The sequence below is a fragment of the Chlorocebus sabaeus genome, chromosome 27, assembly GCF_047675955.1.
Source record: "Chlorocebus sabaeus isolate Y175 chromosome 27, mChlSab1.0.hap1, whole genome shotgun sequence".
Taxonomy (NCBI): Eukaryota; Metazoa; Chordata; class Mammalia; order Primates; family Cercopithecidae; genus Chlorocebus; species Chlorocebus sabaeus.
Window position 1 is genome coordinate 33,396,080 of NC_132930.1, and position 26,188 is coordinate 33,422,267.

General features: G+C 45.5%; 1 protein-coding gene across 1 annotated transcript; it reads left to right on the top strand.

Annotated features, from left to right (window-relative positions):
• The first annotated feature begins 258 nt into the window (after positions 1–258).
• Positions 259–25,979, top strand: QDPR (quinoid dihydropteridine reductase). Its single transcript, XM_008017808.3, has 7 exons — positions 259–435; positions 3,000–3,092; positions 8,141–8,237; positions 10,686–10,826; positions 20,318–20,426; positions 21,928–22,011; positions 25,427–25,979. The coding sequence occupies exons 1-7, from the start codon at positions 334–336 to the stop codon at positions 25,530–25,532; spliced, it is 732 nt and encodes a 243-aa protein (XP_008015999.1). The 5' UTR covers positions 259–333; the 3' UTR covers positions 25,533–25,979.
• The last annotated feature ends 209 nt before the right edge of the window (positions 25,980–26,188 follow it).

The window sequence follows — 26,188 nt, forward strand, 5'->3', positions numbered from 1 at the left end:
ACAAATTAATGCTCGTAAAACACCCGCTCTCCACCCTCCTGGCCCTTAGCCCCATTCGCTGCACGCCCCGGGTCTCAGCACTTGCCCGCGGGTGGGAGGCGGGGCTTCGCCAAATCCCCGTCCCCGGGGCAGGGCCTGACCGAGGTTACAGTCACTCCGGGTGGCGGGGCGCCCCGAGCGTGGCAGCGCGCTAGGCGGCAGCAGCGGGCGCGGAGCGGGACGCGGCCGCCGCGCGTTCCCTCTTGGCGGGGTTGGCCGGCCGGGGCGGGGCGGGGCGCGGCGCTCGGGCTCGAGGCAGTCGGAGCTGCGGTAGCCAGGCCCGCCAGGAGCAGGATGGCGGCGGCGGCTGCAGGCGAGGCGCGCCGGGTGCTGGTATACGGCGGCAGGGGCGCGCTGGGTTCTCGATGCGTGGAGGCGTTTCGGGCCCGCAACTGGGTAATGGCTGCGGGCTGGGAGCTGCTGGGTCTCCGCGGGGGTGGCTAGGGCTTTCGTGTGGAGCCCGACGGGGGCAGTCTAGAGGAAGCTGGGTGCCCCTGTGCGCCGCTTGACCCGTGTTGCTTGCACGTGCGCGCACAGGTCTCGCGTCTATACCTGTTTCGGAGTGCGTGCGCACGCCAGTCCCAGGGCGCTGGGCCTTTGCTCTCCAAGGAGGTGCTCCCTAGGCCTCCACCAGACCCAAAAAGTCCGGCGTGACTCGGAAGAGAATTCCAAAGGGGAGGGACGGGAGCGGGGGTGAGAGGACGGAGAGAGAGTGTAAAAGGGAGGCTTTGGAATGAGACAGCCCAGTCCCGGTTACTAGTCGTGAGACCGCGTATTGATTACTTAACGCCCTAGGACCTCAGTTTCCCCATTTGTAAAATGGAGATTCTGATAGAGTTGTGAGGATTAGATGAGATAATTGGTGTCGTTGCACATAAATTACCTGACGCCTGGTAAAAACTGTTTAAATGCTGGTTATTAATGTTACTGTTACTACCCACCCCTGTTCTTTTAGCCCCCTTGGATCTGACAGTTTGAAGTCTCAGCATGGAAAAACGCTGACGGCTTCTTTGCTTTGCAAAGACTATTTCAACTACTTTGCATAGTCAGGTGTCAGTTTCCAGGAGGCAGCAAGTCGGAGCAGAGCTGATCCATGGCCAAAGACCCTTGACCCCAGCCACTCAGCAGGCCTCAGCACTTTCCCGGTGGAGACCCTGCCAGGGGCAGCGTTCTGGGAACTTAGCAGCAGCAGCAGCCTGGGCAAGAGTTCCCCTGGGACCAGAAAAAGGATCTCAGGATTTTCTTTAAAAAAAACAAAAAAAACAAAACAAAAAAACACTTATCTAATTTTTATAGATTTAGGGGCACAAGTACAGTTTAGTTACATGGCTATGTTGTGTAGTGGTGAAGTCTGGGCTTTTAGTGTAATCATCACCCAAATAGTGTACGTTTATCAAGGTTTTCTCCTTTCTCAGAATCTGGTACAGGAATATGCTTCTAAATAATTCAGTCACACCACTCCCTTCCTGCCACCCATGTGCTCAGAGCCTGGGGACACTGATGAGGGCGCTTTCCCAGGTCTTCAGGAGATGTATGCTGGTGACAGAGGCAGCACTTCTGCCAAGGGCCAGGCACTGTGCTCCCAGTACCAGAGTTCCCATAGACTCTTAATGCTCCCAATAACTTTAAGGTAGTAGATCCCGTTAGCGTCACGTGTTAGAGGGTGAAGGCTGTGCTTTCTCCTGGTGGTGGCACTTGGTCTTGGCAGAATCTGGAGAGCTGGTTTACCTCTGGCTCTTGGTCTTTCTACTCCAAATTCTTCCTGCCATCTTAGGGAGGGCTAGGATGATGGAGACTTTTCATTGTTTCAGAATCCCCCGTGGGATAACAAGTTAATTAATAATATAACAAATATTGATGAATAGATGCTGTGTTTACAGCTTATGGTAGAGATAATGATCTCTGCGGACTTCAGACCAAGAGACCCTGCCTGAGTAAGGACTGAGCATCACCTGTGCCAGGAGCTTTATCTTCTTCCATTTCATTTAATTCTTACACTGCCCCTGTTAATCATCAACAAACAACCTCTTTTGTTGGGAACCTCTGCCCAACATCGGAGTGAGAAAGCCATTTGGCAGAGCTGGGATTCAAACCTGATCTGATTTCCAATCCTAAAACCCATCCCTCTCTGCTGTAGGGCAGGGATCCTCTGTGGGCTGAATCTGGTCTGCCACCTATTTTTGTGCAGCCCAAGAGTTAAGAATGGTTTTACATTTTCAGGGGGTTGAAAGTAAAATCAAATGAGGAAAGATATTTTGTTTTATGTGAAAATTATATGAAATTCACATTTCAGCTCTGAAGATGTATTGGAACACAGCTGCACTTATTTTTTCCCCCTATTTATTGCTGTGTTCTGTTACAATTGCAGATTTGGGTAACAGCAGGGTTTGTGTTTTAGAGGTGAATGTGGAGGAGGAGGGGAGTGTTTGGAGGTAGGAGGTCCTGGGATGGAGCCCAATATGGGGTAGGCTGGCCAAAGACAGGTGTCCCTGGAACGTGTGCGAGAGGTCGGGTTGCTAGTTTCTTTCTCTGGTGAGTTTTCATTTAAGCTTCTTACCTGTCTCCAGTCTCCTCCTTTCTTTTTCTTTTTTTTTTAAATGGAGATAAGGCCTCCTTCTGCCGCCCTGCCCGGAGTACAGTGGTGCGATCATAGCTCACTGCACTCGCCAACTCCTGGGCTCAAGTGATCCTCTCGCCTCAACCTCCCGGGTAGCTGGGACTACAGGCATGTGCCACCACACCTGGCAATTTTAACATTTTTTTGTAGAGACTGGGTCTTGCTATGTTGCCCAGGCTGGTCTCAAACTCTTGGCCTCAAGAGATCCTCCCACATCGGCTCCCAAAGTGCTGGCATTACAGACGTGAACCACTACATCTGGCCAACTCCCCTCATTTCTGTGTGACTCTTTCATGGAATAACAACTCACTGCCTCTTAACCAAAGCTGTTTTCTCCTTCCAGTGGGTTGCCAGCATTGATGTGGTGGAGAATGAAGAGGCCAGCGCTAGCATCGTTGTTAAAATGACAGACTCGTTCACTGAGCAGGCTGACCAGGTAATTTCAAAAAGGCCCCCAAACGTTGTGAGGGGAACCCTGGGGAGAGGTGACCACTGGCTGTATGTTCTCCTTTTTTTTTTTTCCCCCGAGATGGAGTGTTGCTCTGTCACCCAGCCTCTAGCGCAGTGGTGCGATCTCCGTTCACTGCAACCTCTGCCTCCCGGGTTGAAGCAATTCTCCTGCCTCAGCCTCCCGAGTAGCTGGGATTGCCGGTTTCCGCCACTGTGCCCACCTTCACATCCGGCTAATTTTTTGTATTTTTAGTAGAGACAGGGTTTCACTGTGTTGGCCAGACTGGTCTTGAACTCCTGACCTTGTGATCAGCCTGCCTCGGCCTCTCAAAGTGCTCAGTTTACAGGCATGAGCTGCCGTGCCTGGCCTATTCTTCCTTTTTTTAAAGATATTGTTTCTCTAATTAGGAAAGCCATTTGTGCTCATTGAGGAAAATTTGGAAAAAGTGAGAAATGATACAAAGATAAATTATATAATCATTTTGAATTAGTTCACTGTTAATGTTTGGACCTATTTTCTTGTCGTTTTCTACGCATATTGTATGTTACTCCTTTTATAAGTTTAGGTAATTTTGTGTTTTATAGTTTCTGGTCAGCTTTGTGTTTTTGTTTTCTATACTTAAATACTTCTCCAGATTACTGAAAAAACCTCTTTGTAGATGTGTGATATTCCATTTTGTGGAATGGCCACAGTTTACTTAGTTTCTGTTTATTGTACATTTGAGTTTTTTTGCAGGATTTGTCTTTTACTATATTAAGAATGTTGTGATGAACATCTTTGTCTACATATCTGATTATAATAATAATAATAATTATTATTATTATTTTTTGAGACGGAGTCTCGCTCTGTTCCCCAGGCTGGAGTGCAGTGGCCGGATCTCGGCTCACTGCAAGCTCCGCCTCCCGGTTCATGCCATTCTCCTGCCTCAGCCACCCGAGTACCTGGGACTACAGGTGCCCGCCACCATGCCCGGCTAATTTTTTATATTTTTAGTAGAGACGGGGTTTTGCTGTGTTAGCCAGGATGGTCTCGATCTCCTGACGTCGTGATCTGCCTGCCTCGGACTCCCAAAGTGTTGGGATTACAGGTGTGAGCCACCGTGCCCGGCCTATTTTTTTGTTTTAAGAGTCTTGCTCTGTTGTTGATGCTGGAGTGTAGTGGCACAGTCTCAGCTCACTGCAACCTCTTCCTCCCGGGTTCAAATGGTTCTTATGCCTCAGCCTCTTGAGTAGCTGGGATTACAGGCATGCACCCCAATGCCTGGCTAACGTTTTTGTATTTTTAGTAGAGACAGGGTTTTGCCATGTTGGCCAGGCTGGTCTTGAACTTCCGACCTCAGAGTTATCCACCTACCTCTGCCTCCCAAATAGGTGTGAGCCACTGCACCTGGCCCACGTATCTGATTATTTAGGATACATTCTAAAAAGTAGAGTTACCCAGTTCACAGCATGAACGCTAACAAAACAGGTTATTTTTAATTATAAAATTATATGCATATTATAAAACAAAAGTCCAACAAAACTATGTAAATAGTTTTATAGAAATAAACTGTGAAACTGTCCCTTTTCTCCCCATCATAGTATCATTTCCCAGAAGGACGCACTATTAACAGTTTGATGGATATCCTGCTATAAATATTTTAGATGCTCTAGGCTGGGTGCGGTGGCTCACCCAGCACTTTGGAAGGCTGAGATGGGCAGATCACGAGGTCAGGAGATCGAGACCATCCTGGCCAACGTGGTGAAACCACGTCTCTACTAAAAATACAAAAATTAGCTGAGCATGGTGGCGCGTGCCTGTAGTCCCAGCTACTCAGGAGGCTGAGGCAGGAGAATCGCTTGAACCCAGGAGGCAGAGGTTGCAGTGAGCCGTGATTGTGCCACTGCACTCCAGCCTGGGTGACAGAGTGAGACTCTGTCTCAAAAAAAAAAAAAAAAAAAGAAAGAAAATCTTAGATGCTCTTAAGCCGTGCTTAACTTATTTGAGAAGCCCTTCTGGTTAGCTGCCTGGATGACTTTTGAGTCAGGTTCTCACTGTGTTGCCCAGGCTGGACTGAAACTCCTGGGCTCAAAGGATCCTTCTGCTTTGCTCTCCCGAATAGCTGGGACCTCCTGAGTAGCCACTGTGCCAAACTGACTCTGTGTTTAATGGTTTTTAGTGCTGCAGCCCACATTCCCAAGGATAACTTCACATCACTGTGTGAGGCGCCATATTTTCCCAACCTCTCAGTGGCAGGCAGCAGGCCATTTTACAGCTGTGAGAAGATAAGTTGGCAGCGACTAAGTGACAAGGCCAACGAGCTGCTCGGTGGGGGGGTCAGGATCATAGATCTCCAGATACGAACTTTAGTAAGTTCAGGTGCTGCTTGGTCTGCATGTGGGTCTGCTTTTCATTTAGTTGCCCTCTCCCTGGTAATCTCAGTACTGATGTTTTATGATGCTTATCTGTTTTTTATAACAAATTTTTAAAATTTTAGAAGTGATGCATGTATGATATAGAAAATACAACTAAGCAAAAAGAAAAGGGAAATCATTTATAGTTCTAACATATAGTTAATCATTTATTTATATTTCCTTCCAGTCTGTCTCTCCAAAATATACATGTATAAATCTACAAATTTTGAACATAAAACTGTGAGCACAACTGTGCTACTCCTTTGCTCTTTCTGAAGTGTCAGTTTGACATAGATTGGAATGTAAAAGCCAGATGACTTAGTTTAGCACTTCATTTTTGTTGTTCTTATTTTTCTTAGTGTGGTCTCAATGTTCCCATACCTAAGTGATACAGATTGGCCTTAGTGAATTTAGTAGTGAAAGTTAACATGGCATTGTTAGTTGCCAGGCACCATTCTCAGTGCTTTATTTTCATTAACACATGTAGTCTTCATTACATCCCAAAACAAAGCTTCTAATTTTATCCCCCTTTTAAAAGGGGGTAACTGAGGCACAGAAAGGCCCTGGTATTTGTCCAAGGTCAAACAGATAAAAGGTTGCATAGCCAGTATTTGGACACGGGCAGTGGGGGTCTGACAGCTGTTCTCTTAACTGCTATGCTAAGATGCCTTAAAGCAAAATCGTTTCATGTGAATAAAGTAATAAAGGCTAAAATGGCTGGGTGCAGGGCCTCATACCTGTAATCCTAGCACTTTGGGAATCCGAGGCAGGAGGATCACTTGAGCCCAGGAGTTTGAGACCAGCCTGTGCAACATGGCGAAACCCCATCTCTACAAAAAAAATACAAAAATTAACTGAATGTGGTGGCACTGTAGTCCCAGCTACTTGGGAGGCTGAGGTGGGAGGGTGGCTTGAGCTTGGAAGGCAGAGGTTGCAGTGAGCCGAGATCATACCACTGCCCTCCAGTCTGGGCAACAGAGCCTAACCTTCTCTACAAAACAAACAAAAAATGAAGTAATAAAAGCCAAAACGAAATGGAAGGGCTGTGCCTGAGCTTGGAGAGCAGCAGCCCTGCCAGGTGCGGGTCTCTGTAATTGGTGTCTGTTCAGTGTCTCTTCTGCTCTGATTAATTACAGGTTTCTAATGTCCCTGTAGATTGAATGTGGAGGTTGTCCCCACTCAAGGCTTGACAGTAGAGTGCATCTCTAAGACAAAGATTGAGAGATGCGTTTGTGCTTGTAAACTTAGCTTTGAAAGTCTCTTCCCTCTTCCGCTACTCCACCAAAGGAAGAGGAGTACCTTCTCCACCATACCCCCAACCTTCAGAATTTCTGAACAAACAGCGTAACATTCAGTTTTGTCATGAAACTGGGGAAAGAGGTAATCAACTGAAATGTTCCTGCTGGGAGAGACACAGGGTGTTGATTTAAGTCTTTTTTTTTAAACAAATTAAATATAGGGATGAGGTCTTGTTGTGTTGTCCGGGCTGGTCTTGAACTTCTGGGCTCAAGTGATCCTTCTGCCTCTGCCTCCCAAAGTGCTGGGACTACAGGCATGAGCCACTGTGCCCAGGCCGATTTAAATCTTAAGAAGATTGGGCCAGCCATGGTAGCTCAATCCTGTAATCCCAGCACTTTGAGAGGCCGAGGCAGGCGAATCACCTGAGGTCAGGAGTTTGAGACAAGCCTGGCCAACATGCTGAAACCCCATCTCTACTAAAAATACAAAAATTAGCTGGGCATGGCGGCAGGCACCTGTAATCCCAACTACTCAGGAAGCTGAGGCAGGAGAATCACTTGAACCCGGGAGGTGGAGGTTGTAGTGAGCCGAGATGGCGCTATCACACTCCAACCTGGGAGATGAGCCAAACTCCATCTCAAAAAAAAAGAAATCTTAAGAAGATTGATCTTAATGAAGCAATTGGGATGTTCTGTCTCAGCCATTCCAGGGAAATATGGAAGAGTCATGGTGGATGGCCAGAATTGCCTGTCCTGACAGACTGTTCTTTTAATAAATTTTAAGAAGAGGGCATACCTTTATTTTCAATGCTTTAAAATCTCAAACAAACAGAAGCAGAGAGATCATTAAAGTGAACTCCCGTGTACTTAATATTACCAACATATTGCTATTGACTGTATATTTCTTTCTCTTGATTTTTCTTACAATTTTTCATTGGCATTTTTTTCAGAGTTGCAGTTAAAGGGATTTTTGGATGGGGGTGGGGAAAATAGGGTTGACCATTTTGGATTATAATCCTGTGATTTGTGAAGAAAGTCTGGAAAGAAATATACCAGGATGTTAAGTATGGGCAGTGAAGCTCTAGGTGCTTTTTAAAATTAACCTTTCCCTACTTTTATTTATTAATTGTTTTATTTCAAGGGATGCTCATGCCTCTACCTTTCAGAATGTATACCGAGAGACTCTAGATTGTTTTTTAAAAATTACACTGAAGTGTACTTGGGCTTCGAAGTCTGAAATGCTCATCAGAGCTTAGTCTTCCATCTAATTTTCAAAGTGTTAATTGCCAGGTCCTGTAAACTGGCTTAAAAAGAAGACAAAAAGAAACTGAGTATCTGTAAAGATGCTAGGCTGTGTTGGCTTACCTTACAGTTTATACATTTTTTTGTTCCTGTGTTGAAGGTGACTGCTGAGGTTGGAAAGCTCTTGGGTGAAGAGAAGGTGGATGCAATTCTTTGCGTTGCTGGAGGATGGGCCGGGGGCAATGCCAAATCCAAGTGTGAGTCCTGTCCTGAGTCACTCATTCGTTCTGCTTTGTTCTTTGTGCAGCTGACAAGGATTGTGTATGGACTAGGTGACAGGCCAGCTGTGTTTCTGTATATATCCCAGAATCTTTACAGTTGCTCGGGGAGAGAGTGATTAATGCTCTTAGTCCATTTTATGGATAAAAAAGAAACTTTCCCTGGAGGACGTGAGGGGATGGGGGCATTGAGTTTGAGTTTAAAGTCGAGTCAGAATGAAATCAGCGTGGCCTGTGCCCCAGGTCATGTGCTATTCAGGCATTGGAGGATGTGTAGGAAGTGCAGAGATCATTTAGAAAGTCCGAAGAAGTCAAACTTGAGTTTTTACTAAAGCTGATTCCTTTTTTCATCTTTTCTTTTCCTTTTCTTTTCTCTTTTCTTTTCTTTTCTTTTTTCTTTTCTTTTCTTTAAGACAGAGTCTTGCTCTGTCGCAGGCTGGAGTGCAATGGTGCAATCTCAGCTCACTGCAACCTCCGCCCCCCAGGTTCAAGCAATTCTTCTGCCTCAGCCTCCCGAGTAGCTGAGATTACAGGTGCCCACCAGCACACCCAGCTAATTTTTTGTATTTTTGGTAGAGACGGGATTTCACCATGTTGGCCAGGCTGGTCTTGAATTCTTGACCTCAGGTGATCCACCCCCGTCAGCCTCCCAAAGTGCTGGGGTTACAGGCATGAGCCATTGCGCCTGGCCTATTTTTCAACTTTTCATTATGAACATTTCTAAACATACCAGAAAAGTTGAAAGAACAGTTCAGTGAACACCCTTATATGCTCCATCTAGATTCAGTAACTGTTAACATTTGCTGTACTTGAGTTGAGCTTGTTTTCTTGTGCCTGTGTACGTTGTGCATTTTTTTGTTAACTGTTTGAAAGTAAGTTTACGCCTCACTATATTTCAGCGTGTTTCTCCAAAGAATAAGCCCGTCCTACATTATTAGGGTACCATCGTACCTAAGAAAATTAACAGTGATTATCTAAGATTAATGATATTGAGCCCACATTAAAATTACCCCAGTTTATTCCATGTCTGTTATAATTCTTTTTCCCTAAACATATTCCACTCAAGGTTTATGTACTGCATTATGTTGTTTTTAGTCTCTTAATCTAGAAAATGTAGAATTAAAAAAAAATTCCCTGTGATAAGACTTTGTGTCAAGTCCTTAAGAGTTTTCATATAGGATGTCTCACATTCTGAACTTGTCTGAACTTTTCTTTAAGGTGCTGTTTGACTTGTTCCTCTATCCTTGGTGTTCCCCATGAACTGGAATTTGGGTCTAGAAACTCAGTTAGATTTAGCATAAACATTCTTGAGGTGCAAATTCTTCCTGAGTGATGGTGTGTAACTTATATGCCATCACCTGGGAAGCTCAGCATGGCAGCTTGCCCTACCCTTAGGGATGCCAAATTTGATGCTTGGTTGAGATGGCAACTGCCAGACTTCCATTATAAAGGTACTTTTTTTCTGTTTGCAGAAGTAATTCATATGTGGGATGTATGGTACTGTAGCATTGTGTGCCAATGTCCTGTTTCCCAAGTATTATACTTTTCACCCAGTGGTTTTTGGCATTTGTTGATAATCTCTGCCTGAAGCACTTATTCTATCAGGGGTCCGAAAATGGTAGTTTTCTGATTCTGTCCTCCCTTCTACATTTATTAGCCAAAGCCATTTAAAAATACATTGATATTCTGCGACCCACATGTCAACGTGAGAGTAATGATAAATATGGATCCATCAGGTTTTTTCCTAGTCTTTTTTAGTGGGGAAATGCAATTCCTTGTTTATCACCTACCGACCCCTCCTGTATCAGGAGGTGATCCTTTTTTGATCACCAGGTACCACATGCCCTTTGAGTCGCCCAGTTGGTGGTGTGACATATGTTACCATTTGTTCTTCCTTATGTCTCTGGCAAGGCCAGGGAGTTAAAACGAGTGTGAAATGGTTGTTATTTTAGCTTTCTTTTAAAGAGTCTTTAAAGCTAACATTAAACTTTCAGCCATAAAATATGTAGCTCAGTGAAAGCCCTCTTTATAGCTGTATAGTAATAGGCCCTTGGATTTTTATCAGAGAAAACCTGACGTAGACATACAGGTTCTTATTACAAATCTGATACCATTCATAAAATAAAACAATCTTTGAATTAAAGCCAGTCCAGCAAATCAGTGAACTCCAGGTTTATTTGCTAAAATTTATTGGCCAACATTTTGCCGGTGTATAGGTAAGGAAACTGAACCTTGGGTGATCCCATGGCCTGGGTTTGAACCCGTGTCTCTGACCACTGATCCCTGTGCTGTTTGTATTAGACCTTGCTGTAGACAGGGACCTGGGGACCAGGAGAGAGGGCTTCCCTGAGTGTGAGGCTGTGTGAGTTGAGCTCACCTTTTGGTTTCTTTTCTGGGAATGCTGAGCCCACATGTTTTTTCACTCAGCTCTCTTTAAGAACTGTGACCTGATGTGGAAGCAGAGCATATGGACCTCGACCATCTCCAGCCATCTGGCTACCAAGCATCTCAAGGAAGGAGGCCTCCTGACTTTGGCTGGTGCAAAGGCTGCCCTGGATGGGACTCCTGGTAAGCCTTTATTTCCCCATCTGTGAGATGGGGGTGCTTACCTTGCTTGCTGGGGCTGCTGGGCACTTCATGGGATGAGGATTGTTAAAGCCTTTACCCTCTAAGGTGCTTCACAGATGGATGGATTTTGCCTTCTTTTGGGCCTGAATCATTTTAGGGAGAAGAGTTCCGATCTTTTGTTTGCCTGTCCTCATGTTTATGGTGGTAAGGAACACTGTGATCTGGCACCCCCCATTTAGTGTATTTATCTGTGATCTACACTGGAATGAATGGTGTAGTGGAAATTAATCAACATGGATTATTAGTATCACATTGTATCCATGTGTTCCAGGGAAGCAGCTTAGCAGCTGGAAATAGCATAGGTTTTAGAGTGAGAGAGGTTCGTTTGGCCAGTACGGTGGCTCACACCTGTAATTCCAGCTCTTTTGGGAGGCCGAAGCAGGAGGATTGCTTGAGCCCAGGAGTTCAAGACCAGCCTGGGCAACATAGTGAGCCCCTGTCTCTATATTAAAAAAAAAAAAAAAAAAAAAAAAAAAGAGGGAATGAGAGAGTTGAGGGTGGATTCTTTACCCTAGATGTGTGACCCTGAACCAGTTCTTTGGTCTCTGACCAGATGTCTACTGTAGTTTCCTTAATTGTAAAATAGTGATAATGACATCTAACTTGAAGAGTGCTGTAAAACTGTAGAGGTGTTGCTATGTAGAAAGTCCACATGGTAGGCACCCATAAATGGTAAGTCTTACTGTTATTCACAATAAATGGTAGGTCTTATAAAAGTCTTCACTCTTTTCACTTCACATATATTCTCACTTGAATCTCATCAATATTATCTTTTTCAGTTTACAGGTTAGGAAACTAAAACTTGGAGAGTTAAGTAACTTGTCTGGGTTTGTGCAGTAAATAAGTTGCAGACTGACTCGAACCAAAACCCTAATAGTTTACCAACTGTGTGCTTTTTCCATTATGTCATTTCTTTTGCATTTTTTATGACCGGTATTAATTTGCTTGGGTGGCTTAAACAACAGAGATTTATTTTCTCGTAACTCTGGAGGCTAAAAGTCTGGAGATCAAGGTATCCGCGGGGCTGGCTCCTTCTGAATCCTCTTATAGATGGCTGTCTTCTCCTTTTGTCTGCACGTGGTCTTCCCTCTGTGTGTCTGTGTCCTCGTTTCTTCCTCTTTTAAGGACACCAGGCATGTTGGACTAGGGCCCACCTTAATGAGCTCATTTTAACTTTGTTGCCTCTTTAAAGACCTTCGAATACAGTCACATTCTGAGGTACTGGGAGTTAGGACTGCAATATATGAATGTTGGGGGGATGCATTTCAGCCCATAGCACTCCCTGTGGGATAGGGCTAAAGGAATTTAAGCCGGCGTAGACAGCGGCAGCATAGGGAGACAGGAAGTGTCTACCTCAACTATCTAAGTTGAACTCTTCTTTAAGAAAAATGGGAGCTTTCTTTGACTCTCTAGTAAGTGACAGAGACCTTGGGACCCTTCTCAGTTATTTATGTTCTTAGAGGCAGGGTCTCTCACCCAGGCAGGAATGTAGTGGTACGATCCTAGCTCACTGCAGCTTGGAACGCCTGGGCTCAAGCAATCCTTTGCCTTGGCCTCCTGAGTAGCTGGGACTGCAGGCACACACTGCCATGCCTGGCTAATTTTTCTATTTTTGGTAGAAACAGGGTCTCGCTATGGTGCCCAGGCTGGTCTCAAATTCCTGGCTTCAGGTGATGCTCTTGCCTTGTCCTCCCAGAGCACTGAGTATTACCGGCACGAGCCACTACGCCAGGCCCCTTCTGAATTTTAATGTAACTCACCGAACTGTGAGGCCGTGACTGCTAGCAATACCTTGCCTCTCATTTTCTTCTTCCGTTTCTTAGAGCGTGTGATGTTACAAGTCCGTGGCCATAGCAATCATTAAAGCTGTGTAAATGTTAGCTGTCTGGTTGGTTGAGATCTGATTTTTATTTAAGATGACATGGGCAGAGGCACTAGAAAGTAAACAGAGAAATGAGTCATAGCTTGACATTTAAAAAAAACAAAACCCTAGGATGGAAAGACTGGTTTTTCTTTTTTTCTTTTTTGTTTTTTTTGATGAGGAGGAAGAGAGTTTTATTTTCTGCAGGGAGAAGGCCTGGAAATTATCACCAGACCAACTCAAAATTACAAAGTTTTCCAGAGCTTATCTACCTTCTAAGCTATATGGAAAGACTGATTTTTTTTGTTTTCCTGTTGTCCAGGCTGGAGTGCAGTGGCCGGATCTCAGCTCACTGCAAGCTCCGCCTCCCGGGTTTACGCCATTCTCCTGCCTCAGCCTCCCGAGTAGCTGGGACTACAGGCATCCGCCACCTCGCCTGGCTAGTTTTTTTTTGTATTTTTTTAGTAGAGACGGGGTTTCACCAGGTTAGCCAGGATGGTCTCGATCTCCTGACCTCGTGATCCACCCGTCTCGGCCTCCCAAAGTGCTGGGATTACAGGCTTGAGCCACCGCGCCCGGCCAAGACTGATTTTTCTAAATGACAGAAGAGTCTCCTACTTTCCTTTGGTTTGCAAGCATCCTTTGATTACATTTCGGGTAGTGGTTAAGACTGTAGGCTCTGGAACCATGCACATTGGTCTTCTGGTAAGGCCCTGCCACTTACTGACACATTTGGTAAGTTACTTCGCCTTTCTGAGCCTCCGTTTTGTTATCTATAAAATAAGGTTAAATAATGTCTCCTTTATATATATAGTGGTTGTGCCTTGTAAATGCCTTAATGGATCTAAACGGACGAGAAAGGTATTACAGAGAGTCAACAGTAAGTGTAAGCCATCATTATTATTTACTCCAGGCTTACTTCTGCCCAGCTATTCCTGCCTCAGATGTTAAAGAATTTGTTCATCTTTAAGCTCTTAAGTTAGATTTTGTTAAGCTATTAATAATTTGAGTCATGAGATCTTTTAAGTATGCTGCAGACCTCAGAAAAATCTGAGGAAATTGATCTACAGTTTGAAAGTAAACGATGAATCAGGATTAATAGTCCCTCAAACTCAAGAAGATTTGTTCGCACATGAGAAGTTTTTCACTTGGAAAACTTGAGGTTTTCACGGAGAAAACCTCACCCTCCTATTTCCAAAGTTGTATTTCTAGACTGTCTAATGTAGGATAAACTGTATTAAAATGGTGGTCACTTTTTACCATTAAAGGATCTGTGCTGTGATTGGAAATCACTTTTGGGGGACCTCATCGATTATTTAATAATTTGGAAGTGTTGACCTTCTTAGTGAAATGCCTTTTTTCCATATCTGACAAATAACTCCTTTTGTGTGCCCAAGGAAAGGTCATTCTGTAGAATTAGGCCATTATGGTTGCCATTTGCTTGTTTCTTTCCTTCGTCAGAGTCCCTGCTCTTGTGTTGTGTTGTTTGAATGGAGTGGAGAGCGAGCTCTGGGACTTTGAGGACCAGGGCTGGATTAATGAGCACTTATGCCCTGGTTTATTTTAATCACTGAAGAGTTTGTTATATTTTTGTACTGCCCCCTGATTAAACAGAGAAGCTAGGGATGGTGAAATATTCTTCTTGTGCTTCCAAATAGCTCTTTGAGACCTTGACCCTCTTTTGCAATTTGAGGTTGTTGTTGAAGCAGTTTTGTGATTGGTTCCTTGGCTGGGCTGTGATCCTCCCGCCTCCTGCTGGACCCGTGATGCCTCCACAGCGATTACATTTTAAACAGTGCGTGTGCCGAGGATTTTAGGGAGGCCTATGTCCTCTGGAAGAAATAGTAGTTTTCAGAAGGTGGAGAGGTTTACAATGATTCACCCTTCCTTCTTGTTGCTGTGATAGCAGCATTTAGTGAGCAGCTACAGTTGGGTGCAGTGGGGGAACATAAAGAGGAAAGAGACCTCATTCCTGCCACGGCCTGCAGGGCAGAGGGAAACCTACCCTAATAAAAGGCAACCCTTGATTCAGTCAGCAAATAGTCATCAAATAGTGGGAGGAAAGGAAGACCAATCGGTAGCGGGTATACACAATGTCAAAATTTGCTCAAATGGTACACCCTAAACATGTTTAAGTGTGTTGTATTTCAGTTATACCTCCATAGACTTGGAGAAAAAGGAAGGAAGAAATCTTTTTAGGCATCTGTCTTCTGGATGCTTGGCTTGTCGGGCTAAGCCTGATCTTATTTCATCACTAGAGGTGTCTGTAAAGTAGGTGCTATTATTTTCCCTTGATTACAGAGGGAAAAAACCAAAGTTCAGTGATTTTAGGTGCTTTCTGTAAGACAACCTGGCTAGTTAGTAGCAGATGGATCTGAGTACTAAATTGATCAGTAATTAATGTATAATTATAATCAGTAATTGTAACAATTACTGATAATATAATTATATTGAGATAATTTTATAGTTATATTGAGAGCCTTCTGCGGGCAGCAGGCGTGCGGGTGGTTTGAGTGTGAGACCGGGCTAAATTACAGTTTAAGCACGGTGCTCTTGGCGGGGTGAGTCCACCTCTGAAAAGGTTTTGTTGAGGGAGCTGATTCAAATAGGGTCTTGGAAAAGGACTTGCTTTGACAAGTAGAGCTTATGGGGAAAGCTAAGAAGGCACTGTCTTAGTTTTTATTTAAGTAATTTAATTAATCAATTTTTAAATTGGAAAACTAACCAATGCATGTAGTAAAAATTCACTTGGCACTAAAAGAAATACAATGAATAGGAAGACGCTCTCCTACTCACACCCCTGATCTCTATGGCACTCCCTCCCAGACCCAACTACAGTGGTGGCTTCTTGGGTGTCCTTCTGGAAGCATTCTGTGCCATTCTAGTGTGCGCCCATGCCATACTCATATACTTTTTAAAAAGCACCATAATTTGGGAGAGTGCAATGGCTCATGCCTGTAATCGCAGCACTTTGGGAGGCCACGGTGGGCGGTTCACCTGACTTCGAGACCACCCTGGCCAACATGGTGAAACCCCGTCTCTACTAAAGAATACAAAAATAATCAGACATCATGGCAGGCACCTGTAATCCCGGCTACTCAGGAGGCTGAGGCAGGAGAATCGCTTGAACCTGGGAGGCGGTGGTTGCAGTGAGCCGAGATCGTACCACTGCACTCCAACCTGGGTGACAGAGTGAAACTCTGTCTCCAAACAAACAAAAAAAGAGGCTGAGGTGGGAGGATTGCTTGAGCCCTGGAGGTCAAGGATGCAGTGAGCTGAGATTGCACCATTGCACTCCAGCCTGGGCAACAGAGTAAGATTGTCTCATAAAAAAAAAAAAAAAAAAAAGAAAAGCACCAAAATTTGATGACTCAATAGAGGCTTTTCTGTGCCTTACTCTTTTCACTTCATCATAGATTAAATAATTTAAAAGTTAGTTTGTCTGGAGTATTGAGAAATTCATAAATTACTGAGAATCACCTACCATAGTTTTAATGAACAGAGCTACCAGTTTGTTCGTTTTGTTTTTTTTTTTTTTTTGAGACGGAGTTTTGCCCTTGTTGCCCAGGCTGGAGTGCAATGGCGCAATCTTGGCTCACCACAACCTCTGCCTCCTGGATTCAAGCAATTCTGTTCCCTCAGCCTCCAGAGCAGCTGGGATTACAGGCACGCACTACCACCCCCAGCTAATTTTGTATTTTTAGTAGAGACGGGGTTTCCCCGTGTTGGTCAGGCTGGTGTTGAGCTCCCAACCTCAGGTGATCCATCCGCCTTGGCCTCCCAAAGTGCTGGGATTACAGGTGTGAGCCACCGTGCCCGGCCCCAGTTTGTTTTTTCATTCCCACCGTTTTGGAGTGCCCACCATTTGATTAAGCCCCATTATCCTCCTTTGAGAAACCCACCTATTCTTTTCTGAAAGCAATGAATAAAGTATTTATTTATTTTACTTTTTTTTTTTTGGAGACATGGTCTGGCTCTGTCACTCAGGCTGGAGTGCAGTGGCATGATCTTGGCTCACTACAGCCTCGACCTCCTGGACTCCAGCCATCCTTCCACCTCAGCCTGCTGGGTAGCCGAGACTACAGGTGCGCGCCATCACACCTGGCTGATTTTTGCATTTTTTGTGGAGACAGGGTTTCGCCATGTTGCCCAGGCTGGTCTCAAACTCCTGGGCTCAAGAGATCCACTTGCCTCAGCCTCCTAAACTGCTGGGATTACAAGCCTGAACTACCTTACCTGGCCAAATAAAGTATTTATTGAATGCCACCTTTTGATTTGGGATACATTGGTAAACAAAACAATTAAAATCCCTGCCTCTGTGGAACTTACTTTCTTCTGGGAATGAAAGAGCCCTTTTGAGTTTATGAGGTGTGTCACGTTTCATGTCGTCTTCAGGAAAGCCTATGACCTGGGCATTAGATCCCATTTAGCAGGGAAGAACCAGAGGCTGAAAGAGCTGCTCGCCCAAGTCGCAGTGGTGAGGAAACACCTGGGTTCCAAGCCCTGGCCTTGAAGTCCAGATTCTGGGTTCTTTCTGGTGTGCCGTGCCGTTCCTGGGAGCCAGAGAGCTGCCTTGTGCTTCTTTGTCTTTCTAACACTGAGCCTAGGGATTCCCACATGGAAGAGGCTCCGTGACATGGGGTGTGGTAAGTGGGTTTTGATGCCCGGGAGCAGGTGGTCCATGGCTGCCCCTTTCCAGGCTCTGGCTTTACAGGCAGCAGAGTGATGACAGGTTGGTTTGATGGTGTTAAGGCCAGAGTTGTCACCTTCCCAATCATGTCACAGTCCTTCCATCGCTGATAAGGAAGGAAATGCCCCTGATGGGCCGCAGATGACTGCTTGATCTGGAGAGGAATTATGCATTGTAATATGAATAATGATGAGCTGGGAGAGTGGGAGAAGCATCACCCGCTCCCTGCTGCAGTCACTGGGAGAATATCTCCCTGGCAAGGTGCTGAGCAAAGCCATTCCTACACCAGGCTGGGCTCCCTCCACACTGATCGGGTTCTGTGCGTGCCCTCCATGGTTTCCAACGCCCTTCTTGGATGCGGTCTCCCTCCATCCTCAGCACGGCCTTGTGAATAAATTGTGATCTGAGTTACCGCTCCCATTTACAGACGGAAAAGCGGGCCTACAGAACCTGTGATTTTTTTTTTTTGGTGGCTGGAAAAGCAGGAGTTAGGGCTGCACTTTTTGAATTCCAAGTTGACCCTTTTTGCAACTCCTTATTGCTGTCCGTGGAAAAAGAGTTGCCAGTGACCTGCTGAGAGTCATGAATGACAATAATGGCCAGGACTGAGTGTTCCTCTGTGCTCAGTACTGTGCAAAGGGGATTTGTTAACCTGGAAAAAAAACAATCAATGGAGCTTTATTACTTGACATAATTAAGGAGGATGCTGGAAGTATTCTCCAAAGCAGCGTCTCTCCCAGGAGGGTTTCCTGGGGTGATGGAGAGGGGAGAGGGTGTGTCACGGCATGTGGAGGAGGGGTCCCAGGGGCACAGATGCAGTGAGTCATCATGCCAGCACATAGTCACATGTTCTGGTGATGAAGCTGTAGCATGGTAATGAGGAAAGTCCACTTGGGATCATCTCTAAGTTGCTGGTTTCACCTGACCAGTTGACTGGATTCCATGCAAGTTGTGGGAAAAACTAGGCTATGAAACAGGCTGATTGTTCAAGCTGTTGAAACTCCTATAGTCCCTGGAGACCCTCCCTGTCTGCTACACTTGTAGATGGTATTTTATTTGATTGTTGTTAGGATTTGGGATTGTCATTCTCATTTCATGGAGTGGGAAACCGAGGATTCCAAGTTTAGTAGCCTCTCCCAGTGTCAGTCACTAGCAAGCAGTGTTGCCTGGACACAAAGCCAGGTATTCGAGTTCCAGGGCACATTACTTCTATTGATTTGATGGGAAACATTCATTGAGTGCCTGTCCTGTGCTAAGGGTGTGCTCGGAATTAAGTACTCTATTCCTGTGTGTCGTAATGAGCCCCTCTGGATCACACCTGAGTTTATACTGATAAGGTGATTAGTAGGTTGAGGCCCCTAGACAGCCTCAGGATGGAGCTACCTCCTGGAATGATCAAGCGATTAGGCGGTTAGAAATTTCAGCTCCACTTACCAACGTCCTGGAAGGGAGTGGGGCTGGAGATTAAGCTGTATAAAACCTTCCAGATGTGATGAGTGTCTGGGTTGGAGGCGCTGGGAGGGTGGCGTGGTTGGAGCAGTCATGGAAGTTCCATGCCCACCCCCTCTCCTACCCTGCCTCTGTGTCATTCCACCTGGCTGTTCCTGAGTTATATCCTTTTATTATAATAAACCGGGAACTATTAAAAAAAAAAAAATGTTTGCCTGAGTTCTTCCAGCCATTCTAGCAAATTATTGTACCTGAAGAGGTTGTTGTGCAAACCCCCGATTTAGTCTGTTGGTCAGAAGTCTAAGTGGCCCAGGACTTGTGACTGGCATCTGAAGTAGGGTAGGTCTTGTGAGACCGAGCCCTCAAATCAGACTGGAGTACAATGACGTAATCATAGCTAATTGCAGCCTTGACCTCCCCCAGGCTCAAGTGAACCTCCCACTTCAGTTTCCTGAGTAGCTGGGACCACAGGCATGTACCACCAGGCATGGCTAATTTTTGTAGAGATGGGGTCCCACTATGTTGCCCAGGCTGGTCTTGAACTCTTGGGCCCAAAGGATTCTCCTGCCTCAGCTTCCCAAAATGCTGGTATTAAAGGCATGAGGTACCGCACCTAGCCGGGAGTTCTAAGTGAATTGTCAGACACCCAGTTGGTGTCTGGAGACTTAGAGAATTGATTGTGTTGGAAAACACCTCAAACCCATTTTACAGATGCAGCAACTGAGGATTAGAGAGGTTTTGGGAACTTGCCCAGAATTTCTTTAGTGGTAAGTGGAGGAACTGGGACTTGAATGTGTCTAATTTGACTTCAAGGCCTGTGTTACAAATAACTGCTTGATTTTGCTGTCCCATTAAGTGCCTCTGTGTGCCAGGTGCTCACCAGCATTTAGTGATCAAAGGGTTCAGAACCCAGTTCTTGCCTGGGCTTTAACCTCTCTATCAGCTTTGACACACGTTTGTGTGTGAGCCTGGCATGTACTCCACCTGTCTGAGTCTTGGTTTCCTAAGAATAAAAATAAATCAACCTTTTGGCTTTTGTGATAAATGTTAAGTGTTAGATGCATAGTAGGTACACTTGAAATGTCATGTCCCCTTCACTTTCTCCCCATAAATGTTCATTTATCTTTTCTTCCTGGCCTCTTCTGGACCCTGGAATGCTGCATCTTGGACGTACCTGTGGCCTGTGTGAAGCCTGTGTTCTTGGAAACTGGCCAGACGCCATAACTCCCAACCCACCTATTCCCATCCCCTCTTTCTCATGGCTCTTTGCCATTTTTTGGTGGGGGTTGGTGAGGGCGTCCGGCCTGGAGGAGGCCAGACACAACTATTTATAAAGTTTTCAGGGACGAGAGATCTCAAGAGAAGATTGCATGTCCTTGCTGTCCCCCTGGCCACCAGTGGTCACTGAGCCATCTTCTCCCCATTTCCCAGGTATGATCGGGTACGGCATGGCCAAGGGTGCTGTTCACCAGCTCTGCCAGAGCCTGGCTGGGAAGAACAGCGGCATGCCGCCCAGGGCAGCCGCCATCGCTGTGCTTCCGTAAGTGCTTGGGGTTCCCTGGCCACTACCCACCTCGGCCCCACTGCTGTGGGTGACCGTTTGTTTGCCTGACTGTAGCTTTCCACAAGTGACCTGTGTGTGTTCTCACCTCGGGCTCTGAAACATACCAAAGTCTCTTAGGATACTTATTATCTTAATCTGTTTGAATTGCTCTAACAAAATACCTTAGACTGGGTGACTTATAAACAGCAGAAATGTATTGCTCACAGTTCTGGAGGCTGGGAAGTCCAAGATGAAGACGCCAGCAGATTTGGTGCCTGGCGAGGGCTCATTCCTCACAGATGGCGACTTCTATATGTGCTCACATGGTGGAAGGGGCAAATGGGCTTCCTCCAGCTTCCTTTATAAGCATGCTAATCCCCTCCGAAAGGCCCCCAATTGTCTCCTGCAGACCCCACCTCTCAATACGATTATGTTGCAGATTGCATTTTGTATGTGAGTTTGAGGGGGGATACATTCAGACCATAGCAATACTTCAAGTTTTGGGTTCTCCTGGGCTGTCCAGAATGTTTGATTGGCTGGTTGGATGGGTCTGTCTTTTTTGCCTCTTTTTTTCCTCTCCCTTTATTTTCTCCGTTCATGATTTCTTCTTTTAAAATTAGACTACACATGTTATTTTTTAATATATGTAGCTCTGTCTTTCAAGTCATTACATGGCGTATGGGTGTATGTGAGAGAGAGAGAATATGGGAAACTGTTGGAGGTGTTTCTGTTGGCCATCAGGGGACAGTCCCCCATCAGCCGTCCCAGGCAGAGGCAGCTGCTTTGGAGGGAGGCTGTTTCCTCTCACTGGAAGGCTTCTAGCACCAGCAGGCTTGCCTCTTGCCTGTGGTCCTATTATAAAGGGATGCTGAGACTGTAGGGACTGCACTGATTAACTTTCTGGTTCCCTTTTAGTTATGAGGTTCTGTGATTCTGTAACATGATTCCCACAGCTGTTTTGAATGATTCGAATGATTCCTGAGGCCCGAATGTTCTTGGGAGATTCATGCATATCTGAATTCTGTATTCTCCTGCCAAAAATCTTAAGGTTCTGTGGAAAATAGCCACATATTTAAAATTTTAGTATTTCAGTATTCTCATATTGAAAGGCATATAACTACCTTAAATCCTTAGAAATGAGTGTGCTACATGTTAGGGAGTGAATAAAGATACAGCAACAAAGCAGTTTAATTCAGTGAAGACTCTTTTTAAAAAAGGCAAAATGTGGCTCCTTTTGTTTTGTTCTTACCTGCCTAAGTGGTGAGCCACAGCGCACCTTATTGAATTATGCTCAGATCTGGCCTTTGCTAGCGGGGACAGCTTCCTGCTCTCTCTCTGCTTATCTTCCTGGCTGATCTTTCCATGTAAATAGCACCCTCGGTGCCAGAGGCTCTAGGTTGTCATGCTGTATGTTTGCGTTTTCCTGGCCAAGGAGGACTGGGCACCTGTTGTTATAAAGGGGCGACATGAATGACGTGCTTATCTGTGTCCATTGCAGGGTTACCCTGGATACCCCAATGAACAGGAAATCAATGCCTGAGGCTGACTTCAGCTCCTGGACACCCTTAGAATTCCTAGTTGAGTGAGTATTATAGTCATGTCCATGACTGAGCAGCTTCCAGCCCCTATTCTCTGCCTTGCTGTGGTCCAGAGGACAAGTCTGTGTTCCCTGAGGTCATCAGGGTGGTCTTGGGAGGTCTCTGGGACTCATCGCCCATCAGACGGAATCTCAGGGTAGCTGGACTTGGAGACAGGCAGCAGAGTGGTGGAATGGGTAGTGCCGATGTGAATCCTGGCTCCCTCCCTCCCCAGCGGCCACGCTGAGCACATTATTGACTGAGGCCTCAGTTTCCCCACCTGGATCATGAGGTCCATCGTGCTTGTTAGGAGGATTAAATGTGATAGTGTGTGCCAAGCACTCGGCACAGTGTCTGGCCATAGCAAGTTTTCAGTGATCCCCAGCTGCAGTTGTGTCGTTACTGCTGTGACGAGGAGCCTCCATGGGGGAGGGGGACACCAGGTGGATGGCCTGGGGCACATGTCTGAATCAGTGTCGAGCCACAGACCCACAGAAAGAGCCCTTTATTTCCGAAATCCTTTTCGCCCATTTGTGAATATGGGTGGCATTTGAACGCTCATGAAACAGAGAGCTGAATTCCTCTTTTGTGTTTGTTTAGGTGTCAGTTCCCAAAGCCCCTCTAGTTAGTAAGCATGTGTTCATCGAGCACCCGCTGTGGGCCAGGTGCTGCGCTCGGCCCTGGGGTCAGGACGAAGATGGGATCCCTGCCCTCATGGAGCAGGGGGGCCGAGAGGGTCACGGTGACAGCCTGACCCAGCTGTGCCTCTGTGTAAACTGCTTTGACGACTGTTTGTCAGAGATGTTTGTGAATATACCAGTGTGCTTCTGGCCTGATGTTACAATCTCATTTAAATTCAATCGGGAGAAATTTGGGACTTGCATTTTATGTTTGAAACATGTACTTACAGAGCACTTTTTATGTCCCGGCCACCATTCTAAGCACTTCATAACTCTGATTTAATGCTCATAGCAAACTCTGAGGGAGGAGCTGTCATTTTTGTTTAGAGAGGCTTAGAGACTTGGAGGGATGGCAGGGGCTAAGTCACTTGCCTAAGGTCACACAGCACAGCCAGGATCTGACGCAAGTGGTATGGCTGCAGAGCCGATGGTCTTAACTGGTCTGCTGATAGTTATTTCTGTCTATGCCAGGAATCATGCTAATGCTTGATTTGCAAGAAAAAAATTGAAGTTGTAGAGGAAATCAAGCTTTGAATCATGTTAGTGTTTGAATTTCTTTTTAAAGGCCGACACTCCCAACCACGCTTGAGATATTGATCTAAGACCTAGACTCTAGATGGAACATCTGGGGTCTTGTGTCTGAACTCGTGCTGAGCCACAGACCCACAGAGGATGGGCTGTCACAGGCCCCTTTGTTCTAGAGATCACATCCACCCATTTGTGGTATTTGAAAACTCTCAGAAAAGTTGGCATAAAGTTTGCTTTGAGATGTCGGCGAGCACATTCTTCTTCTACCATCCCCAATTAGAATGGCATTCTCTCTCACCTATCCACGCTGCAGATGAGGGTGACGGAGAAGTAAGACCATTTAAAACATGCATTGCAGCAAACCAACGTGGCACATGTATACCTGTGTAGCTAACCGGCATGCTGTGCACATGTACCCTAGAACTTAAAGAATAAAAAAAACAACAAAAAAACATGCGTAACCAACACACAAAACCCTACACATCAAAACAGCACTGGTCTCTTTCAGAGCCTTCCCTCACCAAGCCCTGCCCTGTCCCCAGAGATGAGACCGTGACACATGACAGTACTTTAGAGAGTTTTAGCAACGCTTTGTTTTTTGAGCCCATGTGCTCAAATGAGCTCATTCAAACCCCAGAGTGGGGGCCTGAATGACTGGACCTTCAGACATCAGCGCTGGCCCAGAAGGTTCCAGATTGGCACTGGGAGTCTCCCGGGAAGGAACTGCTGAGCGCTTTCCAGTTAATGAAGGTCCGAAGTTTCAGCTGGTACATTGTCAAAATGGATGATGTACTCAAATGTAAATGTTTTGTGTTAAAGAATTATCATCTACTTCTTGTTTCTTGTGAATTTCTTTTGCCCTTTTTCATTCCTGTCTTCTTACAGGGTGTTTTTGACTGCTGCAAGTGGGGTCAGTTGCTCCTCTCCTCAGATTTGTGAAATGCCCCTGTTACCGTATTTAACATTTTATTGTAATAGTCTGTTTTTTTGTATCTCTTTTTCCATTGTTTGGCGCAGCGGCGGGTACTCTCTAAATATTGATTTAAAAAATGCCAAATAAATGAATTATGTCTCTTTCTCTCATAAATTTCTGAGAGGGTAATATAGCGAAGTATTGTGCATATGTCTCTCTCTTTGAATGAACTAATTAAAATCTTTAAAAACAATTTTTTTTTTTTGAGACAGGGTCTCACTCAGTCACCCAGGCTAGAGTGCAGTGTCATGATTACGGCTTACCCCAGCCTTGATCTTTGGGGCTCAAGCAATTGTCCCACCACAGCCTCCTGAGTAGCTGGGATTACAGGCATGTGCCACCATGCCCAGGTATTTTTTGTAGTTTTTTAGAGGTGGGGTTTCACCTGGTTGCCCAGGCTGGTCTCAAACTCCTGGGCTCAAGTGATCCACCTGCCTCAGCCTCCCAAATTGCTGAGATTACAGGTGTGAGCCACCACGCCTGGCCAAATTAAAATCTTTTAAAATCACAAAAGAATTCCAACAATGTAGAAAAATACCAAAATGAAAGTTAAACTCATGCCAAATCCTGCCACTCAGAGATTAGAATGAGTATACCACTGAACTCACGGGAGGCCTCAGTATGTGTCCATCATGCCTACTGGCTTTTATTGATTTTTTATTATTTTTTTGGAGACAGGGTCTTGCCATTGTGTCCTGGCTGGTCTCAAACACCTGGGCTCAAGCGATCCTCCTGCCTTGGCCTCCCAAAGTGCTGGGATCACAGGTGTGAGCCATAATGCCTGACCTTTAGTGGCATTTATTTATTTATTTATTTATTATGTTTTGTGAGATGGAGTCTCACCGTGATGCCCAGGCTGGAGTGCAATGGTGCAACCTCAGCTCACTGCAACCTCTGCTTCCCGGGTTCAAGTGATTCTCCTTCCTTAGCCTCCCAGGTAGCTAGGATTACAGGCACATGCTGCCACGGCTAATTTTTGTATTTTTAGTAGAGATGGAGTTTCATCATATTGGCCAGGCTGGTCTCAAACTCCTAACCTCAAGCGATCTGCCCACCTTAGCCTCCCAAAGTGTTGGGATCACAGGTGTGAGCCATGGCGCCCAGCCGTTAGTGGCTTTTAAACAGTCGCTGCTGTGCCACCCCTTTCCCCCACTCTACAAGCTGTCATTGTGAATGTCAGCATGTGCCCAGATTTTTGCTTTGAGAATGTAAAAAAAAAAACTTTCTTTTTTGTTCCAGAACCTTCCATGACTGGATCACAGGGAAAAACCGACCGAGCTCAGGAAGCCTAATCCAGGTGGTAACTACGGAAGGAAGGACGGAACTCACCCCAGCATATTTTTAGGCCTCATCTCCGTGCCTGTGAGGGGCCTGCCAGAAAAGTCACTAACCCGTTTCAGTGTGGCCTTGTCCAGCCTTGTGTTTTCTGTAACCCCTGTTTGTGGAACGAGATAATGAGTCCTATTGTTCTCTCACATAACGTGCATTTGCTCTCCTAGGACAGTGTAATACGTATATGTGAAGTGAAAACATGCAAGACTGGCGGCCTGCAAATAGCATCCGTCAATCTGTGTTAACTGCATAGGGAGGGCTCTGCATAGTCCCTGCTATGGCGGTGTCATGTTGGATCGCTTTCGAGACTGTTTATCTGTCCTTGACAGTGGCTGTCATCTTGACTACTTTGTTGATTTGTTGGTATTGGGGACATTTGAAAGGCTGAGTTATTTTTGAATGTCATGTTTATGTCATAGACGTAGTTTTCGCAGCCTTGAATTAAACTGCCTTAAAACTCCTTTTGTGGTATAAGCAAAACTCCATGGACCCTGTCCTGGTATCCTTTTCCTGTGTGGTTGCCCCGTGTCCTCTGGCCTAGGGTTAAGTGTGCAAGATAACTACTTGTGAGTATTCAGAATGTTGTTCCTAATACATGCACTTGTTGTCTGTCTTCTTTAATCAAATCACGTCTTATATACAGCAGTCAGAGATGAGTACACTAGAATC

Bases quoted from the DNA above. Each gene is read 5' to 3' on its own strand.
- QDPR (XM_008017808.3), top strand. From the start codon at position 334: ATGGCGGCGGCGGCTGCAGGCGAGGCGCGCCGGGTGCTGGTATACGGC. The intron at 436-2,999 runs GTAATGGCTGCG...TTCTCCTTCCAG, and splicing joins CGTTTCGGGCCCGCAACTGG to TGGGTTGCCAGCATTGATGT. The intron at 10,827-20,317 runs GTAAGCCTTTAT...CCCATTTCCCAG, and splicing joins TGCCCTGGATGGGACTCCTG to GTATGATCGGGTACGGCATG.